Raw genomic sequence first — 17,365 nt, 5'->3', positions numbered from 1 at the left:
AATTGTGTTTCTAATTAGATTTATTTATAGCTTTTCCTTTTTATGAAATTATTGTTTTTGTCTTATTTTCTACTATTAATAAATATAGAATGACTTTTCAACTTCCTTGGCCAGAAAAAATGAACATAGATCGGTAAGATGGTGTTCAAAATAGCTTGCCAACTCTGGTCTCTGTACTTCAGCATGCTGCGCAAGCACTTACTACTTTGGCCTTTTACTGTTGCTTTGCTGCAGCATTTTAAGCCTTAAGCAACATCTTATTTTAATTTCTACTTGGTTTGTCTCAATTTATAGTTACTTGTCTTGGTCTTCCACAATGAAACCATGCTCAGAAACTAAAATGTACTAAGTGTTTTTAGTCGTATTTTACCTTATCCGGCATCCTGGAAACCATGTTGCACAGCACTTGCTGTGATGTGTAGTCTGCTATTACTCCTTTTCACCATTTGTATTGGCAGTCCCATGTATTTGTTGTGTTGGTTTTTTATAATTGCCAAATAAATAATTTAAAATATCAGTGCTAACTACCTTGTTCAAGCATTTCCCAGATTAACATGGCCTTACTGATACAGCTACTGCTCATTGATTCTTGATTATCCTAGATTTTTAAGAGTAAGCATTTGATATTGGAATCGAAAGAACAACTGGGATCTATCAGAAAATCGTGTTGTATGCTGCTGTTTATATCTAATGTCAACTTCCAGTTTGAATGGGAAAATAAAAATGTGCTGAGTAAGCAGTGGGGAATCTTGTTTAAATTGGTTTAATTATAGTTAGAAAACTGACTTAACAATATTTTCACAGATGGGCAAGAGTTAGTGATGGACAGAATTCCTCGATGGTATCAAATGCCTCACAGAATTAGGCATGAGTTGCATTTAATCTTTTAAATTATTTTTTTCCAACTATATTTCTGAATTGGAAGGAAACAAATGATATGAAAGACCAGCTTCTTTTACAATAGTGTCACAAGGTTATTGATTTAAAAGTCAAAACTGAATCACACCTGGCTTATTAAACTTCTCTCCACTAATGCTGGACCATTTTTATTTTTCCAAGTTTTTTCTCTTCAAAGAGCACTGACTCTTGGGCTGAGTTCCACCATCCCATTTCCTGTATCTCTTTGGTGTTGTATCTAATGGACATATTTTCTGTGTGAATCTTGGCTTTCCTCAACACCCCCCCCCCCCCCCAGACTTTTTGCAACTTTGTCAACATGTTCGACCCTGAACCCAATATCCTTACCTCCTTCCACTTCATTAACATCACCCAGCTCTATCCTCTGCTGTGCTGAAATCAAGATCCATGCCTGTTTCATCTTCTGTGCCTCCTGGCTGGTGTCTCAAACTTGGCTATGATGCTCAACCCATTCAAACCTCCCACTGAGTGCTACTTGCCGATCTTGTTGATTTCCATGAACTTCAGGTTCCCAGCATCTCAAATTTAAAAATCTCATCCTATTTAAATCTCCCCAGTGCCTTTTTCCTCCCTATCTCTACCACCTTCAAATCAAAACCACCCAACCCTGATATTTATTCTTTTTGATTCTTGCTCTTTTGCATTATGTTACACCCCCTCACCACATATCCATACCTTGGCTGTTGTACATTCATCTACCAATTTTCTTTAACCCCTCTCTAAACTCCCATGTATTGTACCCACTGCCTCTTTGAAATCGATCTTTTTCATCAAGCTTTTGGTAGTCCCTTTAAATAGGAGTTTAGCATCATGTTCGGCATGAATGCTCTATTACTTATTCAGTCTACTTTTTTTTTTTACATTTTATTGAAAATTTTTAGTCAACCATCACAGTACATTGTGTATCCCTTACACAATAATATAACAGTATAAATAACATTGACCTGTTTTATAAACAAAGAATAAATAATATACAACAAAAACGAAAACTAAAACTAAATGGCAACTGTCTTGTCTCAGATAAACACTCTCCAAAAATATGATTTAACAGTCCAATATACAATTATTTATAGCAACGACCTATACATATTATACATATATATTAACAACCCTGAGAGTCCTTCTGGTTCCTCCCCCCGCCCTGGGCTGCTGCTGCTGCCTTCTTCTTTTCCATTCCCTCTATCTTTCTGCGAGGTATTCGACGAATGGTTGCCACCGCCTGGTGAACCCTTGAGCCGACCCCCTTAGGACAAACTTAATCCGTTCCAGCTTTATAAACCCTGCCATGTCATTTATCCAGGTCTCCACCCCCGGGGGCTTGGCTTCCTTCCACATCAACAGTATCCTGCGCCGGGCTACTAGGGACGCAAAGGCCAAAACATCGGCCTCTCTCGCCTCCTGCACTCCCGGCTCTTGTGCAACCCCAAATATAGCCAACCCCCAGCTTGGTTCGACCTGGACCCCCACTACTTTCGAAAGCACCTTTGTCACCCCCACCCAGAACCCCTGTAGTGCCGGACATGACCAGAACATGTGGGTGTGATTCGCTGGGCTTCTCGAGCATCTCGCACACCTATCCTCTACCCCAAAAAATTTACTGAGCCGTGCTCCAGTCATATGCGCCCTGTGTAACACCTTAAATTGAATCAGGCTTAGCCTGGCACACGAGGACGATGAGTTTACCCTACTTAGGACATCCGCCCACAGCCCCTCCTCAATCTCCTCCCCCAGCTCTTCTTCCCATTTCCCTTTCAGCTCATCTACCATAATCTCTTCCTCGTCCCTCATTTCCCTATATATATCTGACACCTTACCGTCCCCCACCCATGTCTTTGAGATCACTCTGTCCTGCACCTCATGCGTCGGGAGCTGCGGGAATTCCCTCACCTGTTGCCTCGCAAAAGCCCTCCGTTGCATATACCGGAATGCATTCCCTTGGGGCAACCCATATTTCTCGGTCAGCGCTCCCAGACTTGCGAACTTCCCATCCACAAACAGATCCTCCAGTTGCGTTACTCCTGCTCTTTGCCATATTCCAAATCCCCCATCCATTCTCCCCGGGGCAAACCTATGGTTATTTCTTATCGGGGACACCACCAAGGCTCCCGTCTTTCCCCTATGCCGTCTCCACTGTCCCCAAATTTTCAAAGTCGCCACCACCACCCGGCTTGTGGTGTATTTCTTCGGTGAGAACGGCAATGGGGCCGTCACCATAGCTTGTAGGCTAGTCCCCCTACAGGACGCCCTCTCCAATCTCTTCCACGCCGCTCCCTCCTCTTCTCCCATCCACTTACTCACCATTGAGATATTGGCGGCCCAGTAGTACTCACTTAGGCTCGGTAGTGCCAGCCCCCCCCCCTTATCCCTACTACGCTGTAAGAATCCCTTCCTCACTCTCGGGTCTTCCCGGCCCACACAAAACTCATGATACTCTTTTCGATCCTTTTGAAAAAAGCCTTCGTGATCACCACCGGGAGGCACTGAAACACAAAGAGGAATCTCGGGAGGACTACCATTTTAACCGCCTGCACCCTCCCTGCCAGTGACAGGGATACCATGTCCCATCTCTTAAAGTCCTCCTCCATTTGTTCCACCAATCGCGTTAAATTTAACCTATGCAATGTACCCCAATTCTTGGCTATCTGGATCCCCAAGTAACGAAAGTCCCTTGTTACCTTCCTCAGCGGAAAGTCCTCTATTTCTCTGCTCTGCTCCCCTGGATGCACCACAAACAACTCACTTTTCCCCATGTTCAGTTTATATCCTGAGAATTCTCCAAACTCCCGAAGTGTCCGCATTATCTCTGGCATCCCCTCCGCCGGGTCCGCTACATATAACAACAAATTGTCCGCATACAGAGATACCCGGTGTTCTTCTCCTCCTCTAAGTACTCCCCTCCACTTCTTGGAACCCCTCAATGCTATTGCCAGGGGCTCAATCGCCAGTGCAAACAATAATGGGGACAGAGGGCATCCCTGCCTTGTCCCCCTATGGAGCCGAAAGTATGCAGATCCCCATCCATTTGTGACCACACTCGCCACTGGGGCCCTATACAACAGCTGTACCCATCCAACATACTCATCTCCAAAACCAAATCTCCTCAGCACCTCCCACAGATAATCCCACTCCACTCTATCAAATGCTTTCTCGGCATCCATCGCCACCACTATCTCCGCTTCCCCCTCTGGTGGGGGCATCATCATTACCCCTAGCAGCCTCCGTATATTCGTATTCAGCTGTCTCCCCTTCACAAACCCAGTTTGGTCCTCATGGACCACCCTCGGGACACAATCCTCTATCCTCATTGCCATTACCTTGGCCAGAATCTTAGCGTCTACATTTAGGAGGGAAATAGGTCTATAGGACCCGCATTGCAGCGGGTCCTTTTCCTTCTTTAGGAGAAGCGATATCGTTGCCTCAGACATAGTCGGGGGCAGCTGTCCCCTTTCCTTTGCCTCATTAAAGGTCCTCATCAGTATCGGGGCGAGCAAGTCCACATATTTCCTGTAAAATTCAACTGGGAATCCATCCGGTCCCGGAGCCTTCCCCGCCTGCATGCTCCTAATTCCTTTCACTACTTCCTCTATTTCAATCTGTGCTCCCAGTCCCACCCTTTCCTGCTCCTCCACCTTGGGAATTTCCAGCCGGTCCAGAAAGCCCAACATTCTCTCCCTCCCATCCGGGGGTTGAGCTTCGTATAATTTTTTATAAAATGCCTTGAACACTCCATTCACTGTCTCTGCTCCCCGTTCCATCTCTCCCTCCTCATCCCTCACTCCCCCTATTTCCCTCGCTGCTCCCCTTTTCCTCAATTGGTGGGCCAGCAACCTGCTCGCCTTCTCCCCATATTTGTACTGTACACCATGTGCCTTCCTCCACTGTGCCTCTGCAGTACCCGTTGTCAGCAAGTCAAATTCTACGTGTAGCCTTTGCCTTTCCCTGTACAGTCCCTCCTCCGGTGCCTCCGCATATTGCCTATCCACCCTCAGAAGTTCTTGCAGCAACCGCTCCCGTTCCCTACTCTCCTGCTTTCCTTTATGTGCCCTTATTGATATCAGCTCCCCTCTAACCACTGCCTTCAGCGCCTCCCAGACCACTCCCACCTGGACCTCCCCATTTTCATTGAGTTCCAAGTACTTTTCAATGCACCCCCTCACCCTTAGACACCCCCCCTCATCTGCCATTAGTCCCATGTCCATTCTTCAGGGTGGGCGCCCTTCTGTTTCCTCCCCTATCTCCAAGTCCACCCAATGTGGAGCGTGATCCGAAATGGCTATAGCCGTATACTCCGTTCCCCTCACCTTTGCGATCAACGCCCTTCCCAAAACAAAAAAGTCTATTCGCGAATAGACTTTGTGGACATAGGAGAAAAACGAAAACTCCTTATTCCTAGGTCTGCTAAATCTCCACGGGTCTACTCCTCCCATCTGCTCCATAAAATCTTTAAGCACCTTGGCTGCTGCCGGCCTCCTTCCAGTCCTGGACCTCGACCTGTCCAGCCCTGGTTCCAACACCGTATTGAAATCTCCCCCCATTACCAACTTTCCAACCTCTAGGTCCGGGATGCGTCCTAGCATCCGCCTCATAAAATTGGCATCATCCCAGTTCGGGGCATATACGTTTACCAAAACCACCGTCTCCCCCTGTAGTTTGCCACTCACCATCACGTATCTGCCCCCGCTATCCGCCACTATAGTCTTTGCCTCAAACATTACCCGCTTCCCCACTAATATAGCCACCCCCCTGTTTTTCGCATCTAGCCCCGAATGGAACACCTGCCCCACCCAACCTTTGCGTAGTCTCACCTGGTCTATCAGTTTCAAGTGCGTTTCCTGTAACATAACCACGTCTGCCTTAAGTTTCTTAAGGTGTGCGAGTACCCATGCCCTCTTTATCGGCCCGTTCAGCCCTCTCACGTTCCACGTGATCAGCCGGGTTGGGGGGCTTTTTACCCCCCCCCCCCTTGTCGATTAGCCATCCCCTTTTTCCAGCTCCTCACCCGGTTCCCACGCAGCTGTGTCCCCCCCAGGCGGTGCCCCCCCACCCATCCCACCCCATGCCAGCTCCCCCCTCTCCCCAGCAGCAGCAGCCCAATAATTCCACCCTCCCACCCCCCCCCACTAGCGTAGTTACACCCCCCATGTTGCTCCCAGATGTCAGCAAACTCTGGCCGACCTCGGCTTCCCCCCGTGACCTCGGCTCGCACCGTGCGACGCCCCCTCCTTCCTGCTTCCCTATTCCCGCCATGATTATCATAGCGCGGGAACCGAGCCCGCGCTTCCCCCTTGGCCCCGCCCCCAATGGCCAACGCCCCATCTCCTCCACCTCCTTTCCTCCCCCACCACCTCCTGTGGAAGAGAGAAAAGTTACCACATCGCAGGATTAATAACATAAAACTCCTCTTTCCCCCCTTTTCCCCCCCTTTTTACCCCCCTCTTCGCCCCCCATACTCGCCCCACCACTTTGTTTCAAACGTTCTTTTTTTAAAAATAACCCGCTCATTCCAATTTTTCTTCCACGATAAAAGTCCACGCCTCATCCGCCGTCTCAAAGTAGTGGTGCCTCCCTTGATATGTGACCCACAGTCTTGCCGGTTGCAGCATTCCGAATTTTATCATCTTTTTGTGAAGCACCGCCTTGGCCCGATTAAAGCTCGCCCTCCTTCTCCCCACCTCCGCACTCCAGTCTTGGTATACGTGGATCACCGCGTTCTCCCACTTACTGCTCCGAGTTTTCTTTGCCCATCTAAGGACCATCTCTCTATCCTTAAAACGGAGGAATCTCACCACTATGGCTCTAGGAATTTCTCCTGCTCTCGGTCCTCGCGCCATCACTCGATATGCTCCCTCCACCTCCAGCGGACCCGCCGGGGTTCCGCTCCCATTAACGAGTGCAGCATCGTGCTCACATATGCCCCGACGTCCACTCCCTCCGCACCTTCAGGAAGGCCAAGTATCCTTAGGTTGTTCCTCCTCGCGTTGTTCTCCAGCGCCTCCAGCCTTTCCACACATCGTTTATGGTGTGCCTCGTGCATCTCCGTCTTCACCACCAGGCCCTGTATGTCGTCCTCATTCTCGGCAGCCTTTGCCTTCACGACCCGAAGCTCCCGCTCCTGGGTCTTTTGCTCCTCGTTTAGCCCTTCGATCGCCTGTAATATCGGGGCCAACAGCTCCTTCTTCATTTCCTTTTTGAGTTCTTCCACGCAGCGTTTCAAAAACTCGTCTTGTTCAAGGCCCCATATTAAACTGCCACCTTCCGACGCCATCTTGGTTTTTGCTTGCCTTCCTTGCCGCTGCTCTAAAGGATCCACCACAATCCAGCCACTTTCCTCTCCTTTTTTCATCCGTATCCAGGGGGGATTCCCTTCTGGTTCACCGCACAGTACTTGTGAACATGTGTGTGTGTGTGTGTGTGTGTGTGTGTGTGTGTGTGTGCAAATAGTGCGTTTTAGTCCAGAATGGATAACGGCTTGATGTGTGTGTGGTTTCAAAATAACCTCGGTCCCCCGAGCCACAGAACCCATTCCTGCGGCGCTTTCCACTCTACTAGTCATCATCATCTTGTGCTTTAGGCTAAGCGAGCCACACTATCAGTTTGGCAGGTCCGAGTCTCAATTATTCTGGACATGCATTTTGATTTACTGATTAGTAAATCAGAGATGTTCTCGCTTATTCTTTGCGTCAGGCATCAACTATCTATCCTGAGTGTGCTCTATTAAATACAGATTTGAAATCAAATACAATTTATGGAATTTGTTTGCTTGAGAGGACATTTGAATCAGCAGTTACCTGAGGACTTGAGGAAGAATGTCTTATTGACAAATTAGTTGTTTATAAAACTGTAGTGTTTAAGGAAGCACAATATGCAGGTAAAGAAAGTAGTCCAGAAGGCATACAGCAAGCTTGCCTTCATCAGCCGGGCATTGAGTTTAAAAATTGGCAAGTCATGTTGCAGCTTTGTAGAACCTTAGTTCGGCCACATTTCGAATATAATGTTCAATTCTGGTCGCCACACTACCAGAAGGATGTGGAGGCTTTGGAGAGGGTATAGAAAAGATTTCCCAGGATGTTGCCTGGTATGGAGGGCATTAGCTATGAGGAGAGGTTGGATAAACTTGGTTTGTTCTGATAGGAGCATGGAGGGAGTGAATAGTCAGAAGCTTTTTCCCAGGTGGAAGAGTCAATTACTAGGGGGGGGGGGGGCATAGGTCTACGGTGCAATGGGAAAGGTTTAAAGGAGATGTACGAGGCATGTTTTTTATAGAGAGTGGTGGGAGTCTGGAACTTGCTGCCGTGGGAGGTAGTACAAGAAGATACGATAGTGACTTTTAAGGGCCATCTTGACAAATACATGAATAGGATGGGAATAGAGGGATATGGTCCCGGGAACGGTAACGGTTTTAGTTCTGACAGGCAGCATGGTTGGTTCAGGCTCGGAAGGCCGATGGGCCTGTTCCTGTGTTGTAATTTTCTTTGTTCTTTATATTTTCCAAGAACCAACCGAGAAATGCATACTTCAATGTCTAAATCTTATTTCCAAATTCTTTGAAAGTCTATGCAAATTCTCTACTTTCACATCCCTGTGCCTACCATCCTCTTTCCTCTCTTTCTCCCCCCCCCCCCCCCCCCCCCCTCCCCTCCCCCAAGTCAACCACACCTCACAGCATAATCTCTGATTCACTGAATAGTACCTGCACTTTGGAAAAGATGCAAAATTATCTTAAAACCTGGAGCATGGAGCCAGCAAGCACCTTGCAATTTACTAAATTCTTTGACCAAACAGTTAAATGTGAATGGCAGCTGCCTCTGTTTACACAGCAGTTTGAATTTGTATTTTGTGAAAAAAATGGATTTTTAATTCAAACATTTTGGAGTTTGCACATTCTCCCAGTGTCTGCATGGGTTTCACCCCCACAACCCAAAGATGTGCAGGGTAGGTGGATTGGCCACGTTAAATTGCCCCTTAATTGGAATTATAAAAAAAAATTGAATTCAAACCTTTACAATGACCAGTGTATTCATGGAAGAATGTAGTTTTCAATATGCAGGGAAAGTTGTTTAAGATATTTGACTAATTTTGTCAGCTTGAATGTTCCGTAACTAATACAACTCCTACTGAAGTTTCCATTTTATGATTTTAATCATTGACCTCCGTATTTGCTCTCACTCAGGCACGTGAGCAGTAGTGACAAGGTAGGAAAACCCTATCGTGGGGTAAAACCCGTCTTCAGTATTGCAGATGAAGAGGAGTATGATACAGGTAATTAAATTAATTACTGTAAGCTCTCCAGTTAATATCAGGCATCCTGAGTGAATAAGTGAATTTGTGAGCTTCAATTTTGAGTGTAAACTGCCAGCGTATTTAATTCGGGGATTAGAAAATTCTGTCTTTTCAAATGTTTTTCTAACCTCCACATCAGATAAAGAAGGAATTTGAAAAATTAAAGATAGCATCTAAGAGGAGTGATTTTAACTTGGTATCTCTAGCTTAGATATAGGCAGTTTTAACTGCACCTATTTCCAAGGCCATTTTCACCAAGACTATTGTCGTCCTTATTTGTCAGTCACAAATAACATAATTGAAATAAAGAAACCATTAGAATTGGATTAATGGTTCCGGGTGCGGTGATGACCAGCTAAGCCGCACGTTTCGGCAGCTCCCGTTGGAACGGACTTTTGGGCTCTTGATAAGAGCCCCAACGGCAATTTTAAATGGCTAAAATCACTGTGCGGTGAAATAGAAGGGAATCCCCCCGGACGTTGATGGACAAAGGAGAGGATAGCGGCAGGATTGCAGTGGATCCTTCGGAGCAGCGGCAAGGAAGGGAAGCTCGAAGCAAGATGGCGTCGGAAGGTGGCAGTTCAATATGGGGCCCGGAGCAACAAGAGTTCCTGCGGCGCTGTGTGGAAGAGCTGAGGAAGGAGGTGTTGGCCCCGATGCTACAGGTGATTGAGGCGCAGAGGACCCAGGAGCTGGAGCTTCGGGTCGTGAAGGCAAAGGCTGCTGAAAATGAAGATGAAATTCAGGGCCTGGTGGTGAAGACAGAGATGCACGAGGCGCAGCACAAGAGGTGTGTGGAGAGGTTGGAAGCCTTGGAGAATAATTCGAGGAGGAAGAATCTAAGAGTCTTAGGTCTTCCCGAGGGCGCAGAGGGGGCGGACGCCGGGGCATATGTGAGCACGATGCTTCACTCGCTAATGGGATCGGAGGCCCCGACGGGCCCTTTGGAGGTGGGAGGGAGCTTATCGAGTTATGGCGCGAAGACCAAGGGCAGGAGAAATACCTCGAGCCATAGTGGTGAGGTTTCACCACTATAATGACAGAGAGATGGTCCCAAGATGGGCGAAGAAAACTTGGAGCTGCAGGTGGGAGAACGCGGTGATCCGTGTATACCAGGATTGGAGTGCAGAGGTGGCGAGAAGGAGGGCAAGTTTCAAATCGGGCTAAGGCGGTGCTTCACAAAAAGGTGAAATTTGGAATGCTGCAACCGGCGAGACCGTGGGTCACATACCAAGGGAAGCACCACTACTTTGAGACGGCAGAAGAGGCGTGGACATTCATAGTGGACGAGAAGCTGGAATAGTCTGGCGAGAGAAAGAGCTTCTGGGGCAAAGTGGTGGGGTGACTATGTGGGACGAGGAAGGGGGGGGGGGTGATTTTTCAATAGTTAACTCTTTAATCCTGTAAATTTTCTCTCTTCCCCTCGTTTTGGGGGGGGGGGGGGGGGAGTGGAGTATGAGGAACTGTGGGCGCCGGTGGGTAGGAAAGCGGGGCTGAGTGGGAAACGCGGGCCTCGTTCCGGCGCTATGGTAATTAAGGCGGGAACAGGGACGCAGGAAGGTGGGGGCCTCGCACAGTGAGAGGCCGAGGGCAAACGGGGAAGCCGAGGTCAGCCAGAGTTCGCTGACTTCTGGGAGCAACATGGGGGGTGTAATTACACTAGAGGGGGATCTAGTGGAGGGGGGGGGGTGCGGAGGGAGCTAACTGGGTTGCTGCTGCTAAGGGGAAGGGGGGAGCTGGTATGGGGCGGGTGGTCGAGGCGGGAGGGCACCGTCGGTGGGATATACGGGTACGTGGGAACCGGGTGAGGCGCTGGGGTAAAAAAGGGGATGGCTAGTCGACAAGGGGGGGGGGGGTAAAGAGCCCCCCAACCCGGTTGATCACGTGGATCGTGAGAGGGCTGAATGGGCCGATTAAAAGGGCGCGGGTACTCGCACACCTAAAGAAATTAAAGGCAGATGTGTTTATGTTGCAGGAGACGCACAAGAAATTGACAGATCAGGTCAGACTACGTAAAGGATGGGTGGGACAGGTGTTCCATTCGGGTTTGGATGCGAAGAATAGGGGGGTGGCTATTTTAGTGGGGAAACGGGTACTGTTTGAGGCAAAGACCATAGCGGCGGACAGTGGGGGTAGATACGTGATGGTGAGTGGCAGACTGCAAGGGGAGGCGGTGGTCCTGGTGAACGTATACGCCCCGAACTGGGATGATGCAAACTTCATGAGGCGTATGTTGGGGCGTATCCAGGACCTGGAGGCGGGAAAGTTGGTAATGGGGGGAGATTTCAATACAGTGCTTGATCCAGGGCTGGACCGGTCGAGGTCCAGGACCGGGAGGAGGCCGGCAGCGGCCAAGGTGCTTAAGGACTTCATGGAGCAGATGGGAGGAGTAGATCCTTGGAGATTTATCAGACCGAGGAGTAAGGAGTTCTCATTCTTCTCCCATGTTCACAAGGTATATTCACAGATCGACTTTTTTGTCCTGGGAAGGGCACTGATTCCGAAGGTGACAGGGACAGAGTACACGGCCATAGCCATCTCGGACCACGCTCCACACTGGGTAGATCTGGAGGTAGGAGAGGAAAAGGAACAGCACCCACTCTGGAGAATGGATATGGGCCTGTTGGCGGATGAGGGGATATGTCTAAGGGTGAGGGGGTGTATCGAAAGGTACTTGGAGCTTAATGACAATGGAGAGGTTCAGGTGGGAGTGGTCTGGGAGGCGTTGAAGGCGGTGGTCAGAGGGGAACTGATATCCATAAGGGCACATAAAGGGAAGCAAGTGAGTAAAGAAAGGGAGCGATTGCTGAGAGAACTTCTGAGGGTGGACAGGCAAAATGCAGATGCACCGGAGGAGGGACTATACAGGGAAAGACAAAGGTTACATGTGGAATTTGACCTGCTGACCACGGGTAAGGCAGAGGCACAGTGGAGGAGGGCACAGGGAGTGCAGTATGAGTATGGAGAGAAGGCGAGTCGGTTACTGGCCCAACAATTGAGGAAGAGAGGAGCGGCGAGGGAGATAGGTGGGGTGAGGGATGAGGATGGAGAGATGGAACGGGGAGCGGAGAGAGTGAATGGGGTGTTTAAGACATTCTATGAGAGGTTGTATAAGGCTCAGCCCCCAGAAGGGAAGGAGGGAATGATGCATTTCCTGGATCAGTTGGAATTCCCGAAGGTGGAGGAACAGGAGAGGGTGGGACTGGGAGCACAGATGGATGTTGAGGAGGTGGTAAAGGGGATTGGGAGCATGCAGGCGGGGAAGGCCTTGGGACCGGATGGGTTCCCGGTGGAATTTTATAGGAAATATATAGACCTACTGGCCCCGCTCTTGACGAGAACCTTTAATGAGGCCAGGGAAAGGGGGAAGTTGCCCCCGACTATGTCGGAGGCGACAATATCGTTACTTTTGAAGAAGGATAAAGACCCGCTGCAGTGTGGGTCCTACAGGCCCATTTCCCTTTTGAATGTAGATGCTAAGCTCCTGGCCAAGGTAATGGCGACGAGGATAGAGGATTGTGTCCCGGGCGTGGTCCATGAGGATCAAACTGGGTTCGTTAAGGGGAGACAGCTGAACACGAACATACGGAGGCTGCTAGGGGTGATGATGATGCCCCCGCCGGAGGGGGAGGCGGAGATAGTGGTGGCGATGGACGCTGAGAAAGCATTTGACAGAGTGGAGTGGGACTACCTATGGGAAGTGCGGAGGAGATTTGGTTTTGGTGAAGGGTTCATTGGATGGGTACAGCTGCTATATAGGGCCCCGGTGGCAAATGTGATCACGAACAGGCAGAGGTCTGACTCCGTCCGTCTTTATAGAGGGACGAGGCAGGGGTGTCCCCTGTCTCCGTTATTGTTTGCATTGGTAATTGAGCCCCTGGCCATAGCACTGAGGGGCTCCAGGAAGTGGAGGGGAGTACTCAGGGGAGGAGAAGAACACCGGGTATCATTGTATGCAGATGATTTACTGTTGTATGTTGCGGACCCGGTGGAGGGGATGCCTGAGATAATGCAGACGCTCGGGGAGTTTGGGGAACTATCGGGGTACAAATTGAACATGGGGAAGAGTGAGGAGTTTGTGGTACATCCGGGGGAGCAGAGCAGGGGAATAGAGGATTTACCGCTGAGGGATTTCCTGTACTTGGGGATCCAGATAGCCAGGAGTTGGGGAACCTTACGTCGGCTTAATTTAACACGATTGGTGGAACAGATGGAGGAGGATTTTAAGAGATGGGACATGGTGCCCCTCTCACTGGTGGGGAGGGTGCAGGCGGTCAAAATGGTAGTCCTCCCGAGATTCCTTTTTGTGATTCAGTGCCTCCCGGTGATGGTTACGAAGGCTTTTTTCAAGAAGATCGAGAAAAGCGTCATGAGTTTTGTGTGGGCTGGGAAGACCCCGAGAGTGAGGAGGGAGGGGGTTCTTGCAGCGTAGCAGGGAGAGGGGGGGGACTGGCACTACCGAGCTTAAGTGAGTACTATTGGGCCGCCAATATTTCAATGGTGTGTAAGTGGATGGAAGAAGAGGAAGGAGCGGCATGGAAGAGATTGGAGATGGCGTCCTGCAAAAGAAACAGCCTACAAGCACTGGTGACGGCACCGCTGCCGTTCTCCCCGAAGAAATACACCACAAGTCCAGTGGTGGTGGCAACACTGAAAATTTGGGGGCAGTGGAGACGGCATAGGGGAATGACGGGAGCCTCGGTGCGGTCCCCGATAAGAAATAATCATAGGTTTGTCCCGGGGAGAATAGATGGGGGATTTGGTGCATGGCAGAGAGCTGGGATTGTGCAACTGAGGGATCTGTTCCTGGACAGGACGTTTGCGAATCTGGGAGCGCTGACGAACAAATATGGGTTGCCCCAAGGGAATGAATTTCGATACATACAACTGAGGGCTTTTGCGAGGCAACAGGTGAGGGAATTCCCGCAGCTCCCGATGCAGGAGATTCAGGATAGAGTGATCTCAGTGACATGGGTGGGGGATGGTAGGGTGTCAGATATATACAGGGAAATGAGAGATGAGGGGGAGAACATGGTGGATGAACTGAAGGGAAAATGGGAGGAAGAGCTGGGGGAAGAGATTGACGAGGGGCTGTGGGCAGATGCCCTACGTAGGGTAAACTCTTCGTCCTCGTGCGCCAGGCTTAGCCTGATACAATTTAAGGTTTTGCACAGGGCACATATGACCGGAGCAAGGCTCAGTAAATTTTTCGGAGTAGAGGATAGGTGTGGGAGATGCTCGAGAAGCCTAGCAAACCACACCCACATGTTTTGGTCATGCCCGGCACTGCATGGGTTCTCGGTGGGGGTGGCGAAGGTGCTTTCAAAGGTGGTGGGGGTCCGGGTCGAGCCAGGCTGGGGGCTGGCTATATTCGGGGTTGCAGAAGAGCCGGGAGTGCAGGAGGCGAGAGAGGCTGATGTTTTGGCCTTTGCGTCCCTAGTAGCCCGGCGAAGGATACTGCTTATGTGGAAGGAAGCCAAGCCTCCGGGCGTGGAGACCTGGATAAACGACATGGCAGGGTTTATAAAACTGGAACGGATAAAGTTTGCACTGAGGGGTTCGGCTCAGGGGTTCACCAGGCGGTGGCAACCGTTCATTAACTACCTCGCAGAACGATGAAGGAAATGGGAAGGTAACAGCAGCAACCCAGGGGGGAAGGGGGGGGGTGCAGGTGGGTCCTCGGGTGTTTTTGTAAAGATATTGGTACTTGGTTATGTAAATTGAATTGCTGATTTTATTATTTGGGAGAGCTATTATTTTTGTTATGGCAGTTGCCATTTAGTTTATATATTATTTATTTATTTGTTAAAATACGGTCACGGTTATTTATGTTGCTTTGCTGTTGTAAAAAGGGGAAAAACCTTTGTACTGTTTTGTTTGGCTGAAAAAGTTGAATAAAATATATTATTTAAAAAAAAAAGAATTGGATTAGTGGGCGGCATGGTGGCACAGTGGTTACCATTGATGCCTCATAGCGCTGAGGACTCGGGTTCGATCCCGGCACCAGATCACTTCTGTGTGGAGTTTGCACATTCTCCTCTTGTCTGCATGGGTCTCACCCCCACGACCCAAAGATGTACAGGGTAGGTAGATTGGCCACGCTAAATTGCCTCTTAATTGAGGGGGGAAAAATTGTGTACTCTAAATTTAAAGAATTGGATTAGCAGCCAATGTTAAATTATACAAATGTCAATTTAAAAAAAAGTTTTTATGTAATAATGTTAGTTTTTTAGTTTGAAGTTTCTTGTAGCATTTGCATTTCACTACAGATCATGAAAACTGCTGTAATTCTCAGGTCCCTCATGCTCCAATAACTTTACCATTTTTTTGCTGTAATATGTGCACAATTCTTTGTCTCAAAGACATTTTCAGAATCTTTTGTCTTCATCCACTCTCATCCCTATTGATTAAAGTCATCATTGTCCCTGTCCTTCCTAAAGATTCTGACTGTACCTGGGATATGGCTCCATTGGCAATGGCAGTCTTCTGGTAATTCAGGCAAGAAGCCATTCTTCATGTATGAGCAAGACGATGAGTACTGGTACGCTGTTGTTGAGAGCATTATACCTGGGTACGAACCTTCTGTCCCTTTTTCCAATGAGTGTGAGTGAACACTGAACAGAAATTACAGACAGATACTATTTTTCCTTGCCTTCCTAATCCATGAGCCCTGAAACCAGTAATAGCATTCTAACTCTTGTTTTGCAAGCGATTAACTCAAAGCATATCAGGGACTAAAATTACTACCTTTTACGTTTCATGGCTTCCTCCCATCCAATTTGATCATTTACAGAAAAAGCAAGGTTTCCAATCTTGGCTGCATCAGAGAGAGAAGTGGTGGCCTTGAAGCTTGGGTTTCTCAGCCAAAGGAGATACAAATAACTTGATCTGTAAGGGTATTACTTAAAGCTCATCTAATTTTCATATGTTGAAATTGATTAAAATAGTATCTTCCTGTTAAAAATTAAATAATTAGGAAGGAATATGGAACCCTTTTTGCTTTGTTGTATAGGCTCTTGTTTGGGTCATGCATCTCCTGTGGTTGAGACAAAGCAAGTTCCAATGCCAATTTCCATTAATCTCATTCATGTATTGCCTCAATGCAAACCCCTCTTCCTACACCAGGCCATTTGTCTTTTCTCCTTAAAGTTACTACTTTTTGTTGCAACTCTTACAACTCTAACACATTCTCTCTTCCTTCAGTTCTGATGAAGAGTCAAAGGACTCGCAATGTTAACTCTGCTTTTTGCCCTAATAGATGCTACCAGACCTGTTGAGATTTTCTGGCATCCTCTGTTCTTGTTTCAGAATCCAGCATCTAGTATTTTGCTTATTCCACTTTTTCTTAGTTCTGCAACTGAAATTGGGAACCCAGTAAGGCAAAGAGGGAAACGTTTAAAGCCTATCTTTGATGAACTCCATAACCTGGCTTTAGTTTAGTGACTGGTCTTCTGCTGTATTCGCCATTGGAAATCAGTGAGAGAGAAAAATCAGCTTTGGTCAACCTCAGAGTTGGAAAAAATACCAAAAAACAAAGATTTTGGTTGTTTGATGTTCCAATCGCACTGCACTGCTTTGCCTGCAAATCTGGTTTAAAAATTGCCAATATATTACTGGAATTAAAGGCAATCCTCTACTAACAGAAAAATATTGTCATGTTTATTTGTGTGCTTTTGTATGTTTCTGCTCATTTAACAAGGGGTCCATTCATTGTTATATTTTCAGCCTATTTTGTTTCGACAGATGAAATTGACAGTTCTTCCATGTCTGATGATGATCGGAAAGAGATGGTGAATATTCAAACATGGGTGAACAAGCCTGATATTAAACACCACTTTCCATGCAGTGAGGTGAAAGAGACGGGGCATATGTTTCCAAGGTGTGTAATGGCCAATTTACAAGTTCAGTTGTATTTTAGACACTTGCAGTCTAGGGTAGCTTTGTTGAAAAAGGGAATTGAAATAATTCTGTGACATTAGTCAAGAAATTTAACAAACTGTCACTCATTCATCCCCAAATCTCAATGTCAGTATCATTTGCACTGCAGATCCTGGTCGCAGGATGGCTGTAACACATCATTAATGTAGGTGTGCGGCATGCTTACTGGTTAGCATTAAAAACATCACGGTGGGTTTCCGGGTGCGGCGATGACCAGCTGAGTCGCACG

The 17,365-nt window shown here is 48.0% G+C and overlaps 1 protein-coding gene across 2 annotated transcripts in view; it reads left to right on the top strand.

The window, feature by feature from the left end:
• tbc1d23 (TBC1 domain family, member 23) overlaps positions 1-17,365 on the top strand; it is a 122,401-nt gene that overhangs the window by 86,422 nt on the left and 18,614 nt on the right. The window contains exons 15-17 of one of the 2 annotated variants that reach the window (XM_072513495.1): positions 89-133; positions 9,089-9,177; positions 16,942-17,077. In XM_072513495.1, the coding sequence (XP_072369596.1) occupies positions 89-133; positions 9,089-9,177; positions 16,942-17,077 (270 nt within the window). The remainder of the gene's footprint in view (positions 1-88; positions 134-9,088; positions 9,178-16,941; positions 17,078-17,365) is intronic. The other variant, XM_072513496.1, reaches the window with a different exon arrangement.

This window comes from Scyliorhinus torazame, chromosome 8, assembly GCF_047496885.1.
Source record: "Scyliorhinus torazame isolate Kashiwa2021f chromosome 8, sScyTor2.1, whole genome shotgun sequence".
In the NCBI taxonomy this organism is placed as follows: Eukaryota; Metazoa; Chordata; class Chondrichthyes; order Carcharhiniformes; family Scyliorhinidae; genus Scyliorhinus; species Scyliorhinus torazame.
The sequence above is the reverse complement of the archived record's forward strand: the minus strand, read 5'-3'. Positions and strand labels throughout refer to the sequence as shown.